At 43.1% G+C, this 19726-nt stretch overlaps 9 protein-coding genes across 9 annotated transcripts; 5 read left to right on the top strand and 4 right to left on the bottom strand.

Annotated features, from left to right (window-relative positions):
- The first annotated feature begins 46 nt into the window (after positions 1 to 46).
- Positions 47 to 542, top strand: SJAG_05236 (anaphase-promoting complex subunit Apc11). The gene is made up of 2 exons (XM_002172688.2): positions 47 to 152; positions 209 to 542. Exons 1-2 carry the CDS (start codon positions 134 to 136, stop codon positions 454 to 456), a joined length of 267 nt encoding a protein of 88 aa, XP_002172724.1. The 5' UTR covers positions 47 to 133; the 3' UTR covers positions 457 to 542.
- Positions 154 to 3004, bottom strand: SJAG_01472 (WD repeat protein). The gene is made up of 4 exons (XM_002172687.2): positions 2668 to 3004; positions 2308 to 2604; positions 2092 to 2242; positions 154 to 2025 (listed from the first exon to the last, which is right to left on the bottom strand). Exons 2-4 carry the CDS (start codon positions 2379 to 2381, stop codon positions 694 to 696), a joined length of 1557 nt encoding a protein of 518 aa, XP_002172723.1. The 5' UTR covers positions 2382 to 2604; positions 2668 to 3004; the 3' UTR covers positions 154 to 693.
- A 106-nt stretch (positions 3005 to 3110) lies between these two features.
- On the top strand, positions 3111 to 6941 carry SJAG_01471 (V-type ATPase subunit A). Its single transcript, XM_002172686.2, has 3 exons — positions 3111 to 3234; positions 3276 to 3375; positions 3428 to 6941. Exons 1-3 carry the CDS (start codon positions 3232 to 3234, stop codon positions 6610 to 6612), a joined length of 3288 nt encoding a protein of 1095 aa, XP_002172722.2. The 5' UTR covers positions 3111 to 3231; the 3' UTR covers positions 6613 to 6941.
- Positions 6781 to 8224, bottom strand: SJAG_01470 (phospholipid scramblase). The gene has a single exon (XM_002172685.2). It carries the CDS (start codon positions 8188 to 8190, stop codon positions 7006 to 7008), a length of 1185 nt encoding a protein of 394 aa, XP_002172721.2. The 5' UTR covers positions 8191 to 8224; the 3' UTR covers positions 6781 to 7005.
- Positions 8225 to 8354: 130 nt separating this feature from the next.
- On the top strand, positions 8355 to 10833 carry SJAG_01469 (RNA-binding protein Mug28). Its single transcript, XM_002172684.2, has 4 exons — positions 8355 to 8505; positions 8555 to 8711; positions 8765 to 9122; positions 9165 to 10833. Exons 1-4 carry the CDS (start codon positions 8373 to 8375, stop codon positions 9840 to 9842), a joined length of 1326 nt encoding a protein of 441 aa, XP_002172720.1. The 5' UTR covers positions 8355 to 8372; the 3' UTR covers positions 9843 to 10833.
- On the bottom strand, positions 8511 to 10841 carry SJAG_01468 (ribosomal protein subunit Mrp17). Its single transcript, XM_002172683.2, has 3 exons — positions 10329 to 10841; positions 10013 to 10263; positions 8511 to 9952 (listed from the first exon to the last, which is right to left on the bottom strand). Exons 1-3 carry the CDS (start codon positions 10395 to 10397, stop codon positions 9937 to 9939), a joined length of 336 nt encoding a protein of 111 aa, XP_002172719.1. The 5' UTR covers positions 10398 to 10841; the 3' UTR covers positions 8511 to 9936.
- SJAG_01467 (UB Xdomain protein Ubx3) lies at positions 10772 to 12539 on the top strand. The gene has a single exon (XM_002172682.2). It carries the CDS (start codon positions 11000 to 11002, stop codon positions 12167 to 12169), a length of 1170 nt encoding a protein of 389 aa, XP_002172718.1. The 5' UTR covers positions 10772 to 10999; the 3' UTR covers positions 12170 to 12539.
- A 14-nt stretch (positions 12540 to 12553) lies between these two features.
- SJAG_01466 (methylenetetrahydrofolate reductase Met11) lies at positions 12554 to 15029 on the top strand. Its single transcript, XM_002172681.2, has one exon. It carries the CDS (start codon positions 12861 to 12863, stop codon positions 14739 to 14741), a length of 1881 nt encoding a protein of 626 aa, XP_002172717.1. The 5' UTR covers positions 12554 to 12860; the 3' UTR covers positions 14742 to 15029.
- A 125-nt stretch (positions 15030 to 15154) lies between these two features.
- SJAG_01465 (multi-copy suppressor-Chk1) lies at positions 15155 to 19554 on the bottom strand (the record flags this gene model as incomplete). Its single annotated transcript, XM_002172680.2, has 2 exons — positions 15155 to 18365; positions 18416 to 19554. 2 exons carry the CDS (start codon positions 19552 to 19554, stop codon positions 15155 to 15157), a joined length of 4350 nt encoding a protein of 1449 aa, XP_002172716.2.
- Positions 19555 to 19726: the final 172 nt, after the last annotated feature.

Below are 19726 nucleotides of genomic sequence, written 5' to 3'. Positions count from 1 at the left end.
CCCTTTTCATTTATGTAAAACACGAATACGTCATCCAGTGAGCCAGGTGCGACGCGTCGTGTGCTGTAAACCACTACACCAAAAAGCTTAATCTGTACCAACTGCAGTAGTGTACTACCGTAAACGATAAATCATGCGCGTCAAAATTAAAAGTATGGGCTTATAAAGCGCATTTATTTATGTTTTCATCGACTAACAATAACCGTAGGATATCATGCAGTAGCTAATTGGACTTGGACGACTCCAAAAGACGATGTTTGCGGTATTTGTCGCGTCCCCTTTGATGGATGTTGTCCCTTGTGCAAGTCGCCTGGTGATGACTGTCCTTTAATTTGGGGAAAATGCACTCACATCTTCCATTCTCACTGTATAACCAACTGGCTTGCCACAGAAAGCTCCCAAGGACAATGTCCCATGGACCGACGCCCATTCGAAATCGCAAGTACGAGCACCTAAGCAAAGCAGTTTCGTCAGACGTCTTTCCTTCTCACATCGTATTGTCTCGTTATGAATAGCATATTTTAATGAACGTAAAATTATTACATTAACTGACACTTTTCGCAAACAGTGAAGGCTTGGCAGAAAGCATTTTTCAGAGCTTGTAACTGGAACAAGAGAAAACATAAAAACACAAGGGCGTAAAAAGAGTTCAAACAGAATCGTAAACGTAAAAAATTGAGTTCATTAACAAGCTTATTGCTCTACTTCCATGGCTTCATCAAAAAGACCCTTGTCTCGAAGGTACTCTGGAGCTTCCCAGATTCGCACAGTCTTATCATCACTTGCGGAGGCAAATTGATAGGGATTCTTAGGGTTATAGGCTACATAGTTCACGTATTTTACATGACCCGAGAGTGTCTTAAGCAGCTTGCCAGTAGCCTTGTGCCAGATTCGAATTTTCTCGTCTTTGCTTCCACTGAGAACAAATGTTTCGTCTTGGCCGCCAAAACAGGAACCAATCAAGCATCTTCCTTGTTGACTTCCATCGTAGTGCTGGACGATACGGTAGTCTTCTAAGTCCCACAGCAATACCGTTTGGGGTTCTGTGTTTGTCAACGCATACTTGGAATCCTTCGACACACAAACAGAGGTGGCTTTTGCTTCGAGGGTGATGCGTTTCAAGCATTGTCTTGTTTCCATGTGATAAACGCTCAGATGTTTTTCTGTTGACAAGCCTTGTTTCACCCCAACGACAAACAATCGCTTTCCATCCGGAGTTATATCCATGTCGTAAATATTCAAGTCTCTCCATCGGTGCAGAATAGTTCCATCTAACGCCCAGTGGATAATACTACAGTCAAGGGAGCCAGTGACAAATGACTGTCCATCAGGAAGCCATCTGCAACAGCTTACTGGCTCACTGTGTTTTTGAAAAACGCGAACCCTGGCTCCAGTGTGCGCGTTCCAGAGAATAACCTTTTTGTCATCGGAACAAGTGAGGATGTAATCATCGTCGGGTGACCACTGGGCGTAAGCAACCTCATTGTCATGTCCAAGTAGGCGATGAAGAACGGTTGTAGCCGTGACGTCGTAAACTACAGCAGTTCTGTCGCGAGAGGCTGAAACGAGATAGCGACCATTATGTGAGTAGCTAATATGCCAAACATCATCCGTATGCTCTTCAAAAATATGGGTTGTGATTTGAGGAATTTGTGAATCATCGACTTCGTAATCTGTGTAAAAGGAAAAATCGCGTAAAACGTTATGACACAGCTGTTTTTGAATTTGAAAAGTTTTCGCTTGATCGAGCAGAGTTACTAGTCGGTTTTTGGGTATGAGGATGTCTGCTGAAACGAATGACGAGAGTTCATTGAGCAGTAATGTACGGGCATCTTCCATAGACGCAACACCGAGTTCCTTGCGTATTTCGTTCACCGGGTGTAGCAACATGACACAGAAGCTTGTGTCAACGGGCAACTCGGGGATCGCCCGGGAGAATTTCTGAAGTTCATTAAACGCTTCTGAAAGCTTTCCTTGTTCTGCGAGTTCTAAGCATTTTTGTTTCTCGATAAGAAAGAATGCCTTCTAAATTAGGTTAGTTATCATGGTGACGGCATTGCGCTCTGTAGCAACTCTATCATCCGTCCTTACCTTTTTGATGGACTCATCACGGACGGTGAGTCGTTCAAAATAATCCCGAGCAGCAGCCCATTTGCCCGACATGATTGCCTCTCGGAAGTTCCGAACATTCTCAGACTCTAATTCGAGGCCACTTTCTTTTTGTAGAAGACTAGCACTCGCTCTGTGAAGGCTGTTAATAAACAGATCCCGAATGCTCATTTTAAGAAAACAAAATGCAAAACGTACCGGTAGCCAAACTCATTTAGCGCTTGCACTATAAGACGTGTGATCTCATCCTTTCTTTTGTTTGTCACATCCATCTTTCTTCGAAGCGCTCTACCATATAATTCGTCTGGGTACAAGCTACTGAGTTTTCTTTTTCTACGTTTTTTAAACGTATTCACCGAATACTTGCGCTCCAGAGTAATTTTGTATTGAAGTAAGCTGATGAAGGGACACTGAGTGGCACGAACTGAAGCCAACTGTCTTTAATGACGAAAAGTCCAAATTTTCTATAATGAAAGAGCAACTTACGACGAGCTCCTTTTTTAAAGTCAGCAAATACAATGAATTCTAGAATTGTCTTTATGTAAATCTCGTTCTTACGTGTTACCAGAGAACTGGCCAATTCTTAGTCACTGTTTAGATACCGTCGGTAGTATGAAGAGAACGGTTACTATAGCGTTGGAAGGTTTGGTAGAAACGAATTTAGAAAACCGGAAATTCAAGCTTTGGGAGAATGAACACGAATTATGAAAATAGAAGCAGCTGATAATACTTATCATTGAAGCTATGATGCCAATACTACAAGAAACCAATTATCACGAATCACGTATCACCTCTAGAGCAACCAGTAGCTGTCACGACAACAGGAAAAACCAACGCGTTAAAATTAATCATGAATAGAAAATTGAATTATTTATGAACTATAATTTGACTAGTTATTTGGTATATTACAATACAATCGACGCGAATGTACATGGTTTTTTGACCGTGGCTGGGACGGTCAACTCGTGGTCTGTGTGGGTGGACCATGGTTACCTGGAAACTCACCACCAAAATATAAGTAAGGCAGGTATCTCATAACAGCACGACATACTACTACCCTCTGCCTTCTACCTCTAACCAAACCTCTTCCAACCCAATTTTCCCTAATACAAAGCTTGAAAGATGGTAAGTTCACACTGCACTACGGGCTATTAACAAGATAAAAGGCTGGAGGTATAGAAAATGCTAAAAAAGCAATTCGGAACCTGAGAAACTTTGATGAGAAGGAGACTTTCTATGGTGAAGTTTACAGTGTCTCCGGTCCCGGTAAGTTATAGACTATATTCTATTGGAGCATGTTTCTTACTGTTGTTTACAGTTGTCGTCGCCTCGAACATGCTTGGTTGTTCAATGTACGAGCTGGTTCGCGTCGGTCACCAGGAGCTTGTTGGTGAGGTGATTCGTATTTTTGAAGACAAATGTACCATTCAAGTTTATGAAGAGACTTCTGGCTTGACTGTTGGTGATCCAGTTCAACGTACAGGAAAGCCTCTTTCCGTCGAGCTTGGCCCTGGCCTTACAGAGACTATTTACGATGGTATCCAGAGACCTCTGGAACGTATCCACGCTGTTTCTAACAGTATTTACATTCCCCGTGGTATTTACACAGAAGCTTTGGACCGTAACCGTAAGTGGGAATTCACTCCTAGCAAGGATTTCCGCGTTGGTGATCACATTTCTGGAGGTGATGTGTACGGTACAGTTTTTGAAAACTCTCTCTTTAATTCACATAAGATCATGCTGCCTCCTCGCGCTCGAGGAACGATTACACACATTGCCGAGGCTGGTTCGTATGCTGTCGACGAAACCATTTTAGAAGTTGAATTTAATGGCAAGAAACACTCTTTTAGCATGATGCACCACTGGCCTGTTCGTGCACCTCGTCCCGTTGCCGATGATTTGACTGCCAACCAGCCTTTGCTTACTGGTCAGCGTGTTTTGGACGCTCTTTTCCCTTGTGTTCAAGGTGGTACCACCGCTATTCCTGGTGCTTTCGGCTGTGGTAAAACCGTTATTTCTCAATCTCTCTCTAAATACTCCAACTCTGATTTGATTGTTTATGTTGGTTGCTTCGCTAAAGGAACTGAAGTTTTGATGGCCAATGGTGCCGACAAGAAGATTGAGGATGTTGTCATTGGTGACAAGGTTATGGGTAAGGACGGTAGACCTAGAGATGTCGTTGCCCTCCCTCGTGGCTTTGACACCATGTATACTGTTTCCCAAAAGATTTCACGCAAGGGAGCTAAAAGCTCGAACAACCTTTCCTACACATGCAATGCAACTCACAAGCTTGTCCTCAAAACTCCTCAGCAAATCTCTCTTGTTGAGCAGGTTGTCCGTGGAAAGAAGCAAAGCTCCGTTTCCTTCCTTCGTCTTGCTGACGTTGTTGTTGGATCTTCTCGCGGCGGTGACCGTCGTCGTATTCAAATTGTTAAGAAGGTTACTAAGTCCTTCCAACACGAGCCTCGCGGTGTTGAAAAGGCTCGCGAGCTCGCCATGGAATTTTTGTCTACCATTGGCGACGATGATATCTACTGGACAATTGAGGCAAGAGATTACACTCTTGTTTCGCAGGAAGTCCGCGAACTTACCCAGCAAATGATTAGCCCAGTTTTGTTTGAGAAGGCCGATTTGCAAAATCGTCTGGTCAAAAGAGGAATTAGTGCCAAGTACGCCTCTGAAGCTGCTTATTTACTTGGTGTATGGGTTGGTGCTGGTTTCTCAAGATCTTCCGCCTTCTCCCTCTACGAAGAGGATTCTGAGCTCGTTTCTCGTATCATTTCTTTTGGAAAGGCTTTGGGCTTGAAGGCTGTTACCGCTGAGCACAATCCTCGCACAGTTAAGATCGTTCGTGGCGAGCTTGGAGTTGACGGTACCTTCACTTCTGAAGTTGAGGACCTTGTTGAGGTCGTCGATTTCCAAGAGGGAAGTGAGATTCCCGCCTGGGAACAACGTGGTAACCTCTCTGTTTCTTTTGAGGGTAACACGGACAACGTTTTCTGGAAGCTTATTTCAGATCTTGGCTTCTCTGGTGCTGTCAAGTCTATTCCTTCTCATTTTGCCTATGAGAGTTTCCCTGTTCGTGAAGCTTTCCTTGCAGGTCTTATTGATGCTGATGGTTCCGTTAAGCACGGTGATTTGTCGTCTGCCCACCTTAGCACGACATCTCCCAAGGTTCGTGACGGTACTGTTAGAATCGCACGTTCTCTTGGTATCTCTGCATATGTTTCCACCAAGTCTGAGCAAATTGTTGATGGTGTATACTACCCTGAAACTTACACTATTGAATTGGAGGGTAACGAGGCTCTGCAGTCTGTTTTGAGCAAATCTGCTCTTAGCTCCAACGTTGCTCCCGCTCCTGGCAGCTTTGAGCGCAAGGCTGTTCCCATGTACTTCGACCTTGGTATTACCACCCCTGCTAATTACTATGGTGTTACTCTTGCTGAGGACTCCGATCACCAATTCTTGTTGTCCAATCTCACTTTGGTTCACAATTGTGGTGAGCGAGGAAACGAGATGGCTGAAGTTTTGATGGATTTCCCTGAGTTGAGTATTGAAATTGAGGGCCGCCAAGAGCCTATCATGAAGCGTACCACTTTGGTTGCTAACACTTCGAACATGCCTGTCGCTGCTCGTGAGGCTTCCATTTACACTGGTATCACCTTGGCTGAGTACTTCCGTGATCAGGGTAAGAATGTTGCTATGATGGCTGACTCTACTTCTCGTTGGGCCGAAGCCCTTCGTGAAATTTCTGGTCGTTTGGCTGAAATGCCTGCTGATTCTGGTTACCCTGCTTATCTCGGAGCCAAGTTGGCATCTTTCTACGAGCGTGCCGGTCGTGTTCGTTGTCTTGGTAGCCCCAACCGTGAGGGTACCGTTTCCATTGTTGGTGCTGTCTCTCCTCCCGGTGGTGATTTCTCTGACCCCGTTACGAGTGCTACTCTTGGTATTGTTCAAGTGTTCTGGGGTTTGGACAAAAAACTCGCTCAGCGCAAGCATTTCCCATCTATCAACACATCTCTGTCGTACTCCAAGTACACTGAAGTGTTGAAGCCTTGGTACAGTGAAAATGTTACTGGTTTCACTTCGCTGCGTGATCAAGTGAAGGAGATCATTCAGCAAGAGGACTCCATGCTTGAAATTATTCAACTGGTTGGTAAATCTGCTCTGTCCGAGCCCGATAAGGTTACTTTGGACATTGCCACTATCATCAAGAATGACTTCTTGCAACAGAACGGTTACTCTGACTATGACCGTAATTGCCCACTCTACAAGACTTTCTACATGCTGAAGGCAATGGTCTCATACTACCACAAGGCTCGTGCTGCTGTGGAGAACGGCAATGTTCCCTGGGCTAAGATTAAGGAAAGTACTGCTGACCTTCTTCATGATCTGTCTTCTATGAAGTTTGAAAACCCTGCTGATGGCAAGGAAGTTTTGGTCGACCGCTATAACAAACTTTTGGAGAAGATTGACATGCGCTTCCAAGCTCTGTCCGAGTAAAAAGCATTTTACTTGGGATAATTGTGTTGTTTCTTAATACACAGGCCGAGTCTTTATACCTTACAGATACTTTTACCCACTTTTCAGCGCGTTCATTCTGATTCTTTAATATTTTTTCCACCGCGCAAGTAAAGTGTGCAGTTTTTTACATTTAATACGTATAATGTTGCACTATCTTTTACCTTATGTTCATAATAAACTTTACAAATTAATTTTCACAGTCGGTGAAGCTTCTCATAAATCGTGTAATTCTATGTTGAGTGTATTGGTTCTATGAGGGAAGAACATATCCTATTTTGTCATAAATTTTCATGAAAAGTGCTAGTTAAGAAACTTTATCAGTATAAAAGAAGATAATAAAAACGAGTTAAACAAAAATAGCCTGTAGTTTTTTTAGTCATCAGTTCCAAAACCGTCATTGTCGAATATATCCCAAAAATCATTTGATGTTTCCACTTCCTCATCGCTCATAAACGGCGAATCAGAGTGGGTAAATGTCTGGCCGTCATCAAAAGAAGAGCGTGATGATTGTTTGGTTTGTGAGCCATCATCATCGCGGAGAATTTTCTGTGCATCAGTATCTTCAGTCGGTGGGACATGTGTTGAAGTAGGGCCCATAGACGATGAATGCATAAATGGGACCGCAAAACCCACTGAGGCTCCGTGACGAGTGCGTGAGAAGTAATCAAAATCTATGGTTACAGCGCTACCAAGCATCACAGCACGTTCTTCTAAAGACATTTCTCTAGGACAGATGTCTTCCTTGCAACCTTCAGAAGTCTGTAAAAACTGATTGTTTTCAACGTTTCCATCTGCAGCAGTGGGAGAAGAAAATCGAAGAACATAACTTCCAGTATCTGTAAACATTTCTCTTGGCAGGCCCATAAAATTGCGTGAAACACTTCCCAGCATCTTATTATCTTCATTCTTCAAGGCAAAGTTCCAACTGAGGAAGGGTTCGTCAATCTGTGAGAATTGGGTATATTCTTGACCATTATTGATGAAAAGGCCGTACTTTCTTCTAAACAGATGCCAATTTTGAATCACAGATCCAACATTCTTAACTCCACCATTAGATCCGTCTATGGAATTCACCAACAATCGAGAATTTATCCAGGAAAAGGGTCTTTGTAACTGTAGGACAAGTTGCCCTTGTAAGTCCAAAACATCGGCTGTGAACGCACGATGTGTATGAAATAACTGACGTGAAATACCAGAAATTAAGGAATTTCCTCCCTGTTCAGCGATATAACCAACGGGATGTGCACGCTGATTGAATATAACGTATCGATTTGCTTGTTCATATCCCATGAAAACATTTAACATCTCTATTTGTCTTTCGACAATCAATGTATCATGAGAAAGAAGAACAGAAGCCGGGGAACCTTCTGGTATACAACCATTTTGAGAACGAGCCGCCCGTTCGCTTTGAACAACAGATCCTGTAGTATCCAAGCAACTTGCTCCATTCGTGCTCATAGACCGAGATGGACAGACTCCATAAACTGTTCTTATTAATGGACGTAAAATATGTGCCGTCTGCCACAAAATTGGCGCATGTAAACGAGCAATTGCCATTTCTTGCCGTACGCGTATATGGTATTTGAGAGGGTTCTCACCTATGGTGTAGCTTAATATAAGCTAAATAAGGTTTCGACGTCAATTCTCGTGATCATCCTATTGATTTTTAAATTAAGCTTTTCGGTGACGCAATTTCGCTTAAAACACCAAACCGCCAAAACCTGCCTTATCCTTTACCAATGTCTTTCGTAGAAGAGCAGCTTCGTATGCAGCCTAATAATCGTCAATTCTTCTTTAAAAATGAACTATTTGTCGGCAATTTGAGTGATTCCGTTACAGAAGACGATTTACGCAAGTTTTTCGCACCAATTGGTATGTTTAACATTTTTTGTTTTAGCATTAATACTAAACAACTGTATAGGAGAGATAGTAGTTATTCAATTGCACAATAATGATACCAGGAACTCAAATTTTAAAAGAAAAGCTACCAAATTTGCTTTTGTCGTGTTTTCAAACACGATGCAAGTGGAACAAGCCATTGAAGCATTAAACGACACTATTCTTTGCGGAAATAAAGTGTATGACAGTGTTTCTTACTTCATTGAGAGGATGAACGACTAACCATTCATAGGATTGTTCGTCATCGGCGAAGAAAACGTGTCTTTAAGAATGTGACGAATTTGGAGAAGTCGAAAAATGCCGCCACTAGCATTATGGAAGGCGATGATACAGACATTACCAACCAGTTTTCTTCGAAAGATTTAGTATCATCGTCAAAAACGAAATCCGCAAGAAAGAAATCTCAGTCTGGATATTGTTTTCTAGCAATTGGAATTTTAAATTTCCCTACAAATGTTACACCACTCCAACTTTATAATGACTTTAAGAAACATGCCAAAATTGTCGGAACGGCAATTAACCAAGCTCCTCCAAATAGCGAATCAACGTATGCAGAAGTTCTCATTCCTACATACTACGATTGCATTCAGGTAAACAGTCCTCAATGACTTCGCTTGCTGACAAAATTATAGCTATTGGAGTATTATAAAGAATATGAGTACCATGACCGAAAGCTCGATTTTTTCGTCAAGGCACCGAGCTATTTCTCATCGCGCGCACAAATGTCGCCTGACATGCGACAGGTCCTTGCTGTCTCTCTGGCACTTCAGAAGGAACAAGCGTATGCTCGTGCATGGAGTGCATGTGGTATGAACACCTCGGCGGCGGAGCAACAGAATTACGAACCTGAAGATCCATGCAATGTATTCGTCAAGAATTTGGATGATAAGCTTATTTACTCAAAAACGTTGCTTGAACAGCTGTTTGAACCTTTTGGTCATATTACATCATCTTGTTTACCCTGTATACCCGATACAGATATACCAAAAGGATATGGTTTTGTTGCGTTCTCAAAGCCAGAAGAAGCGTTTTCAGCCATAACTCGTATGAACGGGGTTGTGGTTGGTGAAAAACGTATCTTTGTTTGCTTTGCCGAGTCGAGGGAGCAACGATCTAAACGTTTGGAAATGGGGCTTCGTGCTAGAGTCCAGGAAAATCCGTACTCTGTCATTCCAACACAAACACTAAACCGTGTCTGTGTGCTTCCAATGGGGACAAACGAAAACCAAGTGAAAGTGATGAAACGAGAAAATATGCAACCAAACATAAAACCTCTCAAAGTACTGGGTGAACGTTCAAATGTTTTGTAAAAAGAGCATAAAACATGAGAGCTTTGTTTACATTACAATTACAGTCATTAATACATGAGCCAAAAACACATGTTGTTTTTGCTCATTAAATCATTTAAAGTTGATCAATCCTAAAAAGTCAGTATATTTACTACAGCCATACAAGTCGCGAGTTTCGTGTATATACTTACTTATAAGCTTTCCGAATAATATTAAACCGCAGAACAGAAGGATCCTGATGCAGCGTCTTGAACATCTCGTACTGGGCAAATGTGCTGCAGTGAAACCGCATTCCCCACCAAAATCCGAAATCGTATTTCTCGCCTTGTTTCTTAATTGGTTTATCAAGTTCTTTTAGACCATAAACTTCGAATCCATCAATTGCCCCTCTTCGATCAAGTAAAATGGTTCCGCAACGCTTTGCGAGATTCTTTGCTATATCCTATTTACATGTCAGCATTCCGTATACAGTTCGTGTTGAGAATACTGGATGTCGTTTAATCATACCGTAGCTTCTGTGTAGACCATTTTTCGCACAAAAGGTCGGCTTATACAGAAGAGCTCGTAGAAAACCATTTTAGTAGTACAAATCAAGAGAGCCAATCCAGAAAAGAGTCAATTAGATTATAGAAAAGGATGGTATGCCGTAAATTATGCCGATGTTCTGTGTACACGTGAATGGAATTGAAGAACTATTAAATGATCAGTGCAAAAATGATCACCTATTTGTTGTAAACCGTTCGTTCTCGTCGATATAATGTTTCTATGAGTCTGTATGCTTTTAAATTGGATTTAAATAAAAGTAAATTTAAAAAAGCCTAAAGAAAGAAATAAGTAGGAGAAACAAGCACCAGAAACACAAGACGTGTTACGGTATAATGAAAACAAAGTACGAACAAGTAAAGACCTTAACTGAACGCGTTTCCAGTACGTACAACTTTTCTACTGTTGGATTCCCACAGGTCCACACAGCAGAAACACACCTGCCCAAAACAAATATCTCGACGACTTAAAAAAAAGTATAGCACCTATAGAACGTCTGTTCTAATTTGCTTCTTAACCTACAAAACTACTTCTTGTGCTCATCACTTTGTGGTTTCCCCCCATTCCGTTTACTTTTCACAAAAAACAAAGTCTTTGTTTATTACTTCCTTTTATCGTCTTCTTAGCAACAGAAAATGGACAAGGAGGAGTTACTTGATAGATTCTGTAATGAAACTGGTATTGACTCTACACAAGGTCGTTTTTTCCTGGAGTCATCGAATTGGAACTATGACTTAGCTCGTATGCTGTTTCGTGAAGTTTTGCCTACGGAGTCTTCACAATCGTCCTCTTTGGAGAGTGGTTCGTCTGCACATGCTACGGGAAAGGCTTCAAGCGCACAACATGGACAATCCTCTCAGGCGAAGCCTTCTGCCTCTTCTTCAAAACCTCGAAACCAACACAAAAAGATTGCAACGTTCCGAGACCTGCGGAATGATGAGAGCGATGAAGACAATGACAATCCTAACCTCTTTACCGGAGGAGAAAAGAGTGGTCTTTCCGTTCAGGGAAACAACAACGATTCCAAAAGACACCTTATTCAACAAATCTTTGAGAAGGCTCGTCAACAGGGCTCAGTAACTCCACCCGGAGCAGAAAACACGGCTAGTGCATCTCATTGGACTGGTCATGGTACTCGTTTGGGCACATCGGCTTCTCCCTCTGCCTCCGAACCGGAAACACATGCTCCGTCGTCGCAACCTGCCTCTGCTGCTGTCTTGCCCACCGTAGAAAGAACACTGAACTTCTGGAAGAATGGTTTTAGTGTTGATGATGGTCCACTGTACAATTATGATGACCCCCTCAATCAAGAGACGCTTCGACTCATCAATTCTGGTCGTGCGCCCCTGGGACTTTTAAACGTTGCTCCTAACCAACCCGTTAACGTAATTGTTCAACGTCGTATGGACGAGGAATACCATCCCAAAGCAAAACCATTTTCGGGCAAGGGACAACGTTTGGGTTCTTCCCTGACTAGCACACCGATCGCTGCCCCGTCCCGTCCCTCAACTTCTGTTCAAAGTAACGTTTCTTCAGAGACCTCTGCTCAACACAGTCCTATTCAAGTTGACGAAGCCAAGCCTTCTACTCGAATTCAAGTTCGCATGCTAAATGGTTCTCGCGAAGTTGTTCGCCTTAACCTTTCGCATACAATTGGTGACTTGTACACAGCCGTACGTTCCCGTTCCGCAGAGCAGTCTTTCATTCTTTGCGTACCTTTTCCCGCGAAGACATTGGACAACATGGACATGAGCATTGAAGAAGCACAATTGAAAAATGCTTCTCTCGTTCAAAAACATACTTAGCTCTCCAGCGTTATAATGATTTTACAGCTGTTTATGACAACTTCTCCGAGATTCAAACGGAAAAGCAAAGAGAGTCGGACTCTTCGGAAACAATGGATTTAACCAAAGTAGTTCCCGCTACTGACAAAATTTCTCAAACCGAAAATCCTTCTATGACTCACTTCATTTATTAACGTGTCTAATGGATGACTATCAAAAAAGGAACAGACCTCAAGTTCTCAAATTTCTAAGCAATATGTAAATGACATTATGTAGCAGTTGCACATACTGCTAATGAGGCTGTCACTTTTTTTTCTTTTTTTTTTATAGTTTGAAGTGTATCTCAACTTAATGAAGAAATTATGTCCTAATGACTTGACAAACCCCGTAATTTGCAGTATCATGAAACAACCGAAGAAGATTTATAAACGTCTCTCGTAACTCTTTCTTACCAGAAGTTTTCCCATACTTGTTATCTTGTTACCTCGAATAAACCTGCTGCCACCGACCTTTTTCTTCTTACCGTTAACCATTCCCAATAACAATTAGGCAAGGAAGTTGCTTATCCAAGAAGTATCATTTCAAACGTTGGGGAAAACCCTCTAAACGGTTTCATTTTCATTTTTGCTTTATATCTTCTTTTTTTCAATTTCATTTGTTGTTGGAATTGCTTTTTTTGGTTTTAGCATAGTCATAACCTTCTTTAAACATCATGAAGATTTCTGAACAATTGGAACAGCTTCCTAAAGATGATATCCATTACTCTTTTGAGTTCTTCCCTCCTAAAACGACAATCGGTTTAGACAACCTTACTGTCCGTATGAAACGTATGTCGAAAACTATGTTTCCACTCTTTAGCTCCGTTACATGGAGTTCTGCAGGAAGTTCAGCTGCCGAGTCTTTGGCGCTCTGTGCATCTTTACAATCAAAGTTTGGCGTTACGTCCTGTTTGCATATGACTTGTTCCAATGTTGACAAGGAAAGCATCAAGAAGAATCTTGATCAGGCAAAGGCCTACGGAATTCGTAACATTTTGGCACTCCGTGGTGACCCGCCTTTGAAAACTGAGCACTGGAATGCTCAGAAGTTTGAGATGGAGCACGCTGTTGACCTAGTCCGTTTCATTCGTGAAGAGTATGGCGACTACTTTTGTATCGGTGTCGCCGCTTATCCTGAGGGACACGCAGACACAAATGTGCCTGAATTGCAGCAGAATGTGGACAAAGATATCCCATATTTGATTGAAAAAGTGAGAGCAGGTGCCGACTTTATCATTACTCAAATTTTCTATGATTCTGCTGTATATATCGACTTTGTAAAGAAGCTTCGCACGCATGAATCCGGCGTATTCAAAACGATTCCGATCATTCCTGCCATTATGCCCGTCCAATCTCTCACCACACTTCGCAGAATGGCTCGTCTGTGCAATTGTGTGATTCCTCACGACTTAATGCAGTCGTTGGAAGAGGTGAGAACTGACGACGAAAAGGTAAAGGCAATTGGCGTGAAGCACGTTGCTCAGATGATTAAGGACATCCTTAAGAACACCGATACACGAGGCTTCCACTTTTGTACACTTAACTTGGAAAAATCAGTGGCTCGCATTCTCAATGAAAGCGGTCTTTATGAGAGACGTCTCACGGCACTTAAGGCTGTTGTTAACAATCAAAAAGAAAACGTTGCCGATGTCCATAACCGCGTCGTTATTCCTAAGAAGGATCATCTTCCTTCAGCCTTTGAAGGCTTATATATTCGGGCTGACGACAAGCAATTTACAAGAACGGCAGAATTTTTTGAAAAGCAAGCCTCCATTTCGGTTTCTGAAGGTACTGGTGCTTTAGGTCGTGAAGCCACTTGGGACGACTATACCAACGGTCGTTTCGGTGACCCACGTTCTCCTGCATACGGTAACATCGATGGTTACGGTCCCTCTCTTCACTTTGCTCCGGAAGAGTCATTGAAGCTTTGGGGTTATCCTGTTGACGAAGATGACATTACGAATATCTTCAAGCGTCATGTCCTTGGGGAAACAACCGCAATCCCTTGGATTGATCAGCCTGTGGAAGCCGAGACAAAAACCATTGGTGATAAACTCGCTAAATTGATCGAAAAGAAATGGTGGACCGTCGGCAGTCAACCTGCTGTTAACGCCGCACCTTCTTCCCATGCTATTTTTGGTTGGGGACCTCGTGGCGGATGGGTGTTCCAGAAAGCTTTTGTTGAGATGTTCATGTCTACCATGGATTTCGAAGCCCTGGCTCAAAGATTGCACGACAATCCTCAAATTACCTATCTCGCTGGAAACAACAAGGGAGAATTCAAAACGAATGCTTCGTTGGATAGCGCCAATGCAGTTACTTGGGGTGTTTTCCCTGGTCGTGAAATCATTCAATCGACCATTATTGCACCCGTTTCGTTCCAAGCGTGGCGGGACGAAGCCTATAGTATTTGGGGCGAATGGGCACGCCTGTATCCCGCTGGAACGCCTTCTCATAAACTGATTCAGTCGTGTATCGATAACTGCTGGCTCGTCTCTGTCATTCACCATAATTTCTTGGACGAGAACGCACTTTGGGAAGTGCTGGGTTGTTAAGCTCGGAAACCGCCCATATTCCCTCTGAACTTGAATGGTTTTCCTCAACTGGACCACTTCCGCTTAGCTTCCTCTTAGACTTTGTTGCTTTAATGACTTCGTGCCTTCTTTCCTACACCCGTAACTCAACTTACGAACTCCCATTCAAGTCATTATTTAGGGTGCCTTAACAGCACCTATTGCGAATACAGTAATTTCTTTTAGCTACAACGTTTTTTCGTAGCTTGTTATTCATGATCCATTCTATCTATAAAAAACTAAGTAACCGTGATATATGAAAATGATTTGCCAGCCCATTTTTTCAGTTAATCCACCTCTTAAAGAGTAGTCGTTGCAACATGATTGCTAGTCCTCATCAAATGGCAGCAAGCTGCCGTTCATTAAAAATATTCGCCTGCTGGTAAATAAAGGGTCTAAATGTTCAGATAAGTTTCGGTAAACAGATCTGGCCGATTGTCCTGAAGGATGTTGTCTCTCGTGAACTGAGCCATCTCAGTCGGCATTAACTGGTCAAACAAATTCGATGCTCGATCTAATGAACCAGTAACAACAGCAATGTTTTCTGTTGTTCCTTGCAATACACTAGGCGGATAAACTTCACTTTCCCAAGAAAGATTGACTGATCTAGGTTGACACTCCCATGGGTATGCCTTGCCAACCTGCGTGCAGCAACTTGGACACATGTAAACTACAATGGTCGCAACAATAGCTGCCGTTAGACCAACACAGTCATAGTGAAACCATTCTGAACACGACTGACACTGAACCATCCCGTCAGATATGGAAAAAGCTTGACGGCAAATACAAAATGAAGTGCCACCAGAAGTCATGGGATTTGCTGACAACATGGCATTTTGCATTGCTGAAGCTTTCGTTAGCGCTGGAGAAACAGTAGACATCTCAGAAGGAGTGGAGCGAAGACTTGAAAATGAAGAGACTAACAAGTCCGAAGCCGAAGGTATGTTCTTACCAAACAAGGCATTTTGGGCTATACCCTTCATTGTCCAAGGAGAAAGGGGTTGATGAAGAGTTTTAACGCTCTTCGTACTCGAGACGGACTTTGACTGATTACGGCTTTGTGTAGCTGCAATGGCAGCCGCACCTTCAGCAGAAGTCAACTTTCCGCTCGCAACCTGTTCCATGATCTCGCGCTGTCTTTTCGTGGGCCTTGGCTTACGATTAGACTTGCTCTCTCCAATAAACGGAGGCGGAGTAGGAGCCAAAGGTGCAAGTTCGTGAAGCTTTTGACGAAATATATTTGTTTCTTCAGTCATTAAGATTTCACCTCCTTCCATTTTACGTAGGTAAAAACGAATTAGAGGCAAGTCCTGTGAAGTTAATCCTAAAGAGTTTAGCGCAACTGCGCGGACCTTCTCATGAAATTCCTTTGCCTGGGTTACAACACGTTTCAACAAATCGAGCTCTATGGGTTGAAATGGCAAATTGAGCACCTCATCAACCATAGAAGCAAGTTCTTCCAAACGAGGACGATTGGAATGTCGTGGGATTTCTACGCGATAATCACAAATTGGGCAGACAAACTTCTCATCCTCCTTCAATTTTTTCTTTGACATCTTCATGCATTTACAGTGGTACCATTCGTGACAATAGGAACATTCAATCATCAATCCGCTCTCTGGCATGCGGCAAAAACAGTAATGAACGGACGACCGATCGCCTGTCGTGGAATAAGGGACATCCGTACCAACAAGGAATGGTGCGTCCTCACCTTCATCCGCCATAGCAACAGTATCACGACGCTCAACAAATTCAAGATGTTGTTTGAAAATCTCCAACGGTGCATTGGCCTTACCAAATAACTTCTTTCCCTTTCGCACCCACTCGTACGTCTTGGTGAGTAATTTGTTAACCAAGTTAAATTCTTCAGGTTTCGAAGGTAAATCATCTGCACTGGCTAACACAGCCTTGACGTTCTCAACAAACGGCCGTTTGTAAAAGTCGGGATCTTGCGAAGCTTCAGTAATCTCTATGAGTTGTGAGTGCAAAGCACGAGTAGTTTTTAAAGAGGCACGGATCCTTTCTAACATATCTGTGTTCACACACACGTGAGGCGCCTCTTTCTCCAGTGCATCTAATTGTGTAACAGGTAACACGTCCTGTTTCAATAAAGTTTCAGCCCTTTGCTGCCAGTCATTAGATCGTTCAAGTAATTCAGAAAGTCTAGACAATTGCTCATTGTCTGGTGAAATATTTACAGTTTTGCCATGTTCATAAGCAATCGTCAGTTCCTCCAGTGAAGTGTTTTCCGGTGACAAGCTTTTACTGTTCTCAAGCCATTCCAACTGTTCCGCTTTCCGTTCGAAAAATGAAAGCTGTGGTAGCTGCAACTGTAAAGCTCTACCTTCTTCAAGAATTGAACTACACACTTCATATGTAAGCTCGTTCGGTTTCACCGATCTTGCTTTGGCCTGAAAATCACGAACCGCATTTGCTTTTTCTGCAATTTCATGAATTTCCGGACACTCAAACTGAAGATTTTTTGAGTCTTCTGCCAATGAAAACAATAATACAGATTCATCAACGGGAAGGGTGGGAGAAGGAGACTCAGAAGGAGATGGAGATCCACTCTGAGGAGACGATGTCGATACTTTCTTTTTTAACTTTCGTTTATCTCTCCGAACGACAGATTTTTTGCGCAGCAGTGCATGAGCTTGGTCAACCCACGACTGTGCAACCTTTAAACGTTCCCGAAACTCATCCACTTCTGGTAATGCACAAGACATTGATTCCGCCTCTGCAAGAAGAGACTTCAGTGTTTTCAATGCTGGTTTTTCATCAGAAGAATTAATTTGCTCATACTTTTTCAGCCAAAGTTGATTTTTTATGGCTCGGTTGATTACTTGATCATAGGCAGCATTTAAATCTTCGTCCTTGTAACGAGCATATACAATAAGTTCTTTGTCGGAACATGAGAAGACTTCATTACAGTGATCTATACAAGAGTACATATCACCAACCCTCGACTCAATTACCGCGAGATAAGCGAAGGTTTTGCAGAAGGAGCAGGCCATGACAGACGCATTGGCAGGAATTGACTTCCATACAACTGACTTGTGGTCCTTTCTAAAAGCAGATCGAGAAGAAAGCTCCCGATCTATTCTTTCCTTCAAGGGATATTGGAGCCACAGCGCCGTTTTCACACTCTTATCGAGAGTTGCATTAGCCAGAAGGATATGATCCATCGAAAACGGTGCTGGAATGTGAAACTGTTTCGCTTGTTCAAATGCGTTATGTGCAAACTGCTCTGTGATCCACTCCTTTGTGGAAAATGGGAGAGTCTCCGTTAAGTTAAAGCCATGACTCACAGTAGAATAGTATGTATGCGGATAAGTAATGACAAACTGACCCGGCTGTTGCACTACTCGGTGAATGCGAATTCCGTTTTCCCGCAAAATCGACAGGGCAAATAGGCTTTCTGACTGCACAAGTAATTCTATATCGAGATGAAGCTCCTTTTGGGCTAAACGGTACCGAAGATCCTCAAACTTCGAGGCATCTTCATCAGCTATAATGTACCAAGTTTTAGGTGCACCGAAATGGTGATAATGCAAAGCAAACATCGACATGGGATCCTGTTTCCATCCAGTATAAGAAAATTGTTCGCTTAAAATCAAGTCATTAGTAATGATATCGGGGGGCTAAATCGTAGTAACGAATGTTTGGAATAAAGCAAGTGATGCAAGTTCCACGGATCGTGAAAGTATGGTTGCTGACGGGTTGCGGGAAAGCCACTTTTTCCAGTGGCTATCGCCCGCAACGGTTTTCGGGGAATAGAAGGTGCTTCCTGACGACCAGCGCCAGATTGTAATGCTCGCCAAAAGACCTGCTCAACCTTCGGCAAGCACTGTAATCCATCGTCTTGCGGATGTTCGTAACCAGCCAAATCATCATAAGAATCAAGTGCGTGTCGATGGAAGGAAGACAAACATTGATAATCAACTTCCTTCCAAGATACGACACATTTTTCTGGGAGACAAACATTACATTGCCATCGACGAGTGTCTGTCACCGCTGCGAAAGGCGCGTCAAGGCATTCGTAGTGGTATTTTGACTGACACACGAAGCAAGTAATGAATGGCGTGGAGTCCTGGTTGCAGACTTTGCACCGAGGCCCCGTCGCCTGTCGTTTCACCCGTTTGCTAGTCCGGGAAGGCGTGGAAGAATGCCGTGAACGAGAAACGGGCGCATCGTCCATTTCATCATACTTGGCGTACGCTTTTTGCAAGCTATTCACGTCAAGTTTGAAATATTGAGCAGCCAAAGACCACATTTCTGCGTCCGACATTCCCCGTTCGTCGCACAATTTAATCCATTGCTTGATCAACAGCAGATCGACAGGCTTTTTGTTCACAAATACGTACGACAGCACAATCGATTTCGGAAAATCAACATGCACATGTCGTTTGCTTCGACTGCTGCTGCCCTTGCCCGAGTCCCGGAGAGGAGCCTCCGGCTGTTCCCGGCCAACTAGACTCAACACCGTGGTGTCTATTACCGTCGGACATTTCCACTGCTCCGGAGGGACGACGAGAACACCGCCGGTGTCTCGGGCAACTACCTCCACCTGACCGACGTAGTCGAGTGGAGAACAGAACTCTGACTCTGATGGATGTAGTTCAGCAACTGGTTTTGAAGCACCAAACAATTCTCCTGCCTCCGGTGCGGCAACAGAAGTGCATTCAACCGCGCCAGTTGAAGCCGGCAGCGACCGTGCCAAAGCCTCGTAGTCGAACTCCGGGAAACTTTTGATATCGTTTAATAGACGCGTGTCATGGTTTGGTACACCTCTCATACTAGTTCCGAATACTCGTATGCGATAGACAAGACAAAACCAGCAAGCTTGTACTCATGCAGTTTTGCTGCTAGCGAAAAGATTTTGCCTCGTACTGGTGTTGGGTGAGAAGGCGGTAACGAAGTGCTGCGTGGCGTGCAATCGCGTTTTAACGACTCGCATCCTCCATGAC

Source organism: Schizosaccharomyces japonicus (genome assembly GCF_000149845.2).
Source record: "Schizosaccharomyces japonicus yFS275 unplaced genomic scaffold supercont5.3, whole genome shotgun sequence".
In the NCBI taxonomy this organism is placed as follows: Eukaryota; Fungi; Ascomycota; class Schizosaccharomycetes; order Schizosaccharomycetales; family Schizosaccharomycetaceae; genus Schizosaccharomyces; species Schizosaccharomyces japonicus.
The sequence above is the reverse complement of the archived record's forward strand: the minus strand, read 5'-3'. Positions and strand labels throughout refer to the sequence as shown.